General features: G+C 50.0%; 1 protein-coding gene across 1 annotated transcript in view; it reads left to right on the top strand.

Moving 5' to 3' along the window:
• SLC7A1 (solute carrier family 7 member 1) overlaps window positions 1-5,361 on the top strand; it is a 34,478-nt gene that overhangs the window by 23,841 nt on the left and 5,276 nt on the right. Inside the window, exons 6-7 of the mRNA XM_007957377.1 lie at window positions 286-425; window positions 3,436-3,538. Of these exons, the coding sequence (XP_007955568.1) occupies window positions 286-425; window positions 3,436-3,538 (243 nt within the window). The remainder of the gene's footprint in view (window positions 1-285; window positions 426-3,435; window positions 3,539-5,361) is intronic.

Genomic DNA, 5,361 nt, shown 5'->3' with positions numbered 1-5,361 from the left:
ACTCCACGGCAGTGGGTGTGGTTTGGGCTTTGCTTCTGTGAAGATTGACAGCCTTGGAAACCCTGTGGTGCAGTTCCACTCTGTCCTCTAGGGGCGCCGTGAGTCAGAATCGACTCTACGGCAGTGGGTGTGGTTTGGGCTTTGCTTCTGTAAAGATGACAGCCTTGGAGACCCTCTGGTGGAATTCCACTTTGTCCTCTAGGGGCGCTGTGCGTAGTTAAACAACACTTGATGAATTGGCAATATTGAGGCATTCCCTCTTCTTTTCCCTCTCCCCTCTTCTAGTCTTTTAGGGTCCATGTTTCCCATGCCTCGAGTTATTTATGCCATGGCCGAAGATGGGCTGCTATTTAAATTTTTGGCGAAAATCAACAACCGGACCAAAACACCAATCATAGCTACGATAACCTCAGGTGCCATTGCCGGTAAGAACTGGAACAGATTTCACGTGCCAGGATTCAACCCTGCCTATAAGAAATCTTAACTAGTGAACCTTCACTGGAACCACAATACAAAGTTAGGAGAACCCCTAGACTATAAACAGCATTTAGTGCAGTCCTGTTCTTTAAAAATTATCTATAGATTTATCAAAAACCCTGAAGTATACTTGAAAATGTTTAAAAGAAAAGGAACTGTTAACTGTTTCCTTTTTAATACTGGGTTTTCACACTTGGAAGCTGGTAGCTGCCGGGCTGAGAAAGGACAAAGGCCAGCTTCACAGGAAGTGATGCCGGTCCCCAGCCGTGGAGCTCTCACGACCTGTTGTTGACAGGCTCAGAATGCACAGCTGTCCCCCTTCAGGGTCCTCCATCTTTGCCCTTTCCCAAACGTCGCCCTGAGGTGCTTCAGGCAGGGTGGCATCTTGCTTGTTGGACGGCAATGTCCCTGTACCTCAGCTCGTGCAGTCTCCGGACAGTGAGTGCCCTAACGGTCGGTGTTTGGTAGGATGAGCCATGTCTACCCCCAGGGATAGTGAGGGTGTTGGCTGATGAAGCCATGTTTGCCTCGTAAGATTATGAGTACCACAACCCTGAAGAGGCAAGCCTTGTGAAATAGATCACATTAGTATTAAAAAAGTAAATAAAAGCAACAAAAAAAAAAAAGTAGATCACCGAAAACCATCTAATCTGTGTTTTGTCCCCACGGGGTCCCCAAGATGCCTGCACAGGCGTGATACTCCATCACCACATTTTGTAGCCAGTTATCCCCATTGTCCAGATGCAGAAGTTGAGGCTCAGAGCAGTAAGTGAGGATGCACACTGAGGAGGTCCCAGAGCTGCTTTGATTCCTGGCTCCTTTCTAACGCCACAGCAGCTGGGTTCCTCCCAGGGTTGTCCCAAGCAGGGGCTCTTTTGGGAAGTTAGGAAAGTCAGTATGAGGACTGTTTTGTACCTGCAGTGACTGGTTAAATGTCTACTCGTAAGAATGAATCATGTTATATGAATGAATTCTTAACTTAGTTTTACTAGTATTTATGCCCTTGACAAAGTGTGCTTAGTTTTATAAATTAGCATTCTACAATGAAAGAAAGCTAGTTTTTCATATACTTAAGTAAGGAGCCGTGGTGGCACAGATGGTTAAGTTATCGGCCACTAACTGAAAGGTTGGTGGTTTGAACCCAGCCAGCAGCTCCATGGGAGACAGACCCAGCCGTCTGCTTCTGTAAAGATGACAGCCCGGGAAGCTCTATGGGGCAGTTTCACTGTGTCACAAAGTTGACTCGACGGCACCTAACAACGACCACAGCATTGTGTAAAATACTTGGTAGTGAGAACAGTGGTCAGGCTGAAGGACAGTGTATAGATCGGAAGATGACTGATCTGTTGAAAGGATTAGTGTTGGGTGGCATCATTTTCTGCAGAGCGAGTGTGTAATTTGGTCATGTTAAAGATGGCTTCCATTTCCTTCCCCTGCTGATGAAGGGAAACTCAACCTATAATCTATCAAGGGTGAAACCGAACTGCCGTCTACCAAACCAAGGCTCTCAGTCCTTCTCCCTCAGGAGGAGCGGCAGACGCGTGTTTGGTGTTTGGACCTCACCTCACATAGAGCGATCGGGTTTCCAGTCACTCCACGGGAAGGAATGTGGCCGTTTGTGGCACACGCAGTTGAATGCTGTTCTGATTACTGAGAAGACCCTCATTGCTTTGTCAGCCAGTCACTTAGCCTCAATTTAAACTTGTTTAGTTGTGACCTACAAGCCCTTGAGGGAGATTGTGGGAAAGTAATTGTGTTGATGTTTTTAATTTGTGCTTATTGTGTGTGACTGAAAACATCCCAAACTACACCTACCTGAGTTTTTTAAATGGGACATTTCGACATACACATACATGTAAATAAATCACATACTCTCACAGACATGACAAAGGGTTGTTGGATGGCATGTGTGTTTCATTCATTCTTAAGCAGGGGGTGTGGGGGGGTGCAGTGAAGGGGCCACACAGCTCTGCTTCCCGTGCTCACCCGTGCGGAGTCCGAGGGCCTCACTGTCACTGTCACCACTGATGTGTGCGTCTCAATGAGGCCAGGGGCAATGTCTGCCCTGTTTACCTAGCACCTAATGACTGGTGCTCTCCGTTGGTGCCCAGGACTGGGGGGATGGGAGGGTGGATGGGAGATGATGGATAGATGCGGGGCGTGGATGGAAGATGGTGGGTGGGTGTAGGTGGGTGGATGGATGGAGAATGATGGATGAGTAGATGGAAGATGGGTGGATATGGATGGGTAGAAGGAAGGAAGGAACTAAGATGATGAGTAGATATAGTGGGATGGATAGATGGGTGGATGGATGAAAAGTAAATGAATGTCAGATGGAAGATGGAATAGTTGGATGGATGGAAGGTGATGGGTGGGTGTAGGTGGGTGGACAGATAAAGAATGATGGATAGATGGATGAACAGGTGGATGGACGGAAGGAAGATGATGATGGACCTAGTTGGATGTTGATGATGGATGGTTGGGGGATGATGGATGGATGGTGGTAGTGAATCAATGGAAGTGGATGGATGGGTGAAAGATGGTGAGCGGATGGCTGGATGGATGGAAAGATGATGGTTGGATGTGGATGGATGCGGGCTGCATGGATGCAGGGTGATGGTGGGAGATGATGATGAATGCACGTGACTCTGTGAGTCAGCATGGGGTAGAGGAAGACACGGTGGACTCAGTCACCAGAGTCTAGTTCACATCCTGCCCCTTGTACTCACTAGCTCTGTGACCTTGGACATGCCCCTAAGCTGTGTGACATAGTTTCTCTGTCTGTACGCAAATGACTCAGTTACCATGAAGATCAAGCGAAATGGTTGCGTTAATAAAAGTGCTTTCAGATGTTAGTCTCTGGAGAGCTGTGCTCTTCAAGTTCCCTGGGTCACCGTGGTTCTAGCTGTCAGCTGTCAGAAGGGCCAGCTACACATCTGATGTCTGTCTCCTCTCCAGCTGTGATGGCCTTTCTCTTTGACCTGAAGGACTTGGTGGACCTCATGTCCATTGGGACTCTGCTGGCTTACTCTTTGGTGGCTGCCTGTGTGTTGGTCTTACGGTACGTATGGACTTTTCTACAGAAGTAGAGACATGCCCTGGCCCTCCCCAACACGAAAGCTAGCATCTTAGCTGTTCAGGGACAGGGACGGGGCCGTTGGGAGCTGCTGCAAAGAGGGGAGAGTCTGGTCGTGGAGTGTAGTTGGTCATGGGCCCTCGTTGTTGCAGCTGGATTTTGGGAGACAGGCTCTCAGCCCATCTGTTGGGCTTGGATTCTGGGGTCAGGGTTTTCTACAACAGTTAAGCACTGGGCTGCTAACCGAAAAGTCAGCAGTTCAAACCCACCCAGTGGCTCTGGGGGAGAAAGACTTGGAGTCTGCTTCCACAAGATTACAGCCAGTGAGAACCTCGCCTGTAAGACACTGAGACCAGGATTAGATGGCGGCCGGCAGCCAATGCCAACCACTCAGAAAGGGACCAAAATTGGAGATCTGAATGGAGTGCAAGAAAAACATGGAACAAAATTCAAAATCATGAAAAAGACCAGGTTTACTGGTCTGATAAAGACTGGTGGAACCCTCAAGACTATGGCTCTGAGTCACCCTTCAGGCCTGGAACTGAGATCACTCCTGTGGCTTAACTCCCAGCCAAACAACCAACAGGCCTATGAGCTGAACACCTGCACCAGGGAGATGCACTCCTTACAGCAGTCAACCGTGGGGGATCAGGAGGGCAGTGTTTGCACAGGGAGAGGGAGGGAGGCAGAAGGAATAATGATAATAAAAGATTATAGCCAAGAAAACCCTGTGGGGCAGTTCTACTGTCACAGGGGTTGCTATGAGTCTGAATCCACAGAAACAAGGGCCATGACTGTAACTTGGGTTCCTGGGAGAGAGGAGGCGGGAACCAGCCCTGGTGAGATGTGGGGAGAATCCAAGGCCAGTTTTGCTGCGCTCGCTTCAGCTCCCTGCGGCCGGAGGAGCGCGTCCTGTGGTGTGTGGATGGCCGAGGTTGACACTCGGCACTTTTCTGGTTTCTGGCTGTTTAGTTCCTGCCCTTGTTAGCGTCAGGCTCTCACCTCATGAAATAATTGGACAGGAGGCTGTGGAAATCAGTGGGACCTTGTCGTGTTCTACCTGTGTGTGCACAGGGTTCACCTACCCAGCTGCTAACCGGAAGGTTGGGGGTTCAGGCCACCCAGACATCCCTTGAGCAGCCGTAGAAAATTGGCTCTGGGCCTTGGACTGGGTTCCTGGCTTCCCATGAACCCCAGTGCCCTCTCCCAAAGCTCGTGCCAGGGCTCCAGCGTCCCCTCGTCCCTGGGAGGCCAGGGCGCTGAGTGCGACCCCCGGGCAGTGTTCCTCACACCAGCATTCGCTCCTGGAGGCTCCGTGCTGGGTGGCCCACAACTGCCTCCCTCCCTGTTTCTTTTTAGACGGTTATACCAGTGAGTCACTATGAGTCGAATCCACTTGAAGGCAATGGGTTTGGTTATTTTCATGCATACCTGTGAGGTCACTGATTTCATTTCTAAGGTGGCCGATCGCTAGTTTATATAAAACTTGGGCTCCGCCTCAGTGGGGGCTGTGTAGCCTCTGATGAAACTCATGGGCTGCCAATTGAAAGGTGGGTGACTCAAACCCAGCAGCCCACTCTGTGGGAGACAGATGAAGCAGTCTGTTTCTATAAAGATTGACAGCCTTGGAAACCCTGTGGGGGCAGTTCCACTCTGTCCTCCAGGGGCGCTGTGAGTCAGAATCGACTCCACGGCAGTGGGTGTGGTTGGGGCTTTGCTTCTGTGAAGATTGACAGCCTTGGAGACCCTGTGGGGCAGTTCCACTCTGTCCTCCAGGGGCGCTGTGAGTCAGAATGGACTCCACGGCA

Source organism: Orycteropus afer, unplaced genomic scaffold (genome assembly GCF_000298275.1).
Source record: "Orycteropus afer afer isolate SDZICR_OR568_19922 unplaced genomic scaffold, OryAfe1.0 scaffold00741, whole genome shotgun sequence".
NCBI classification, from domain to species: domain Eukaryota; kingdom Metazoa; phylum Chordata; class Mammalia; order Tubulidentata; family Orycteropodidae; genus Orycteropus; species Orycteropus afer.
This window is presented reverse-complemented; position numbering and strand designations above follow the sequence as displayed.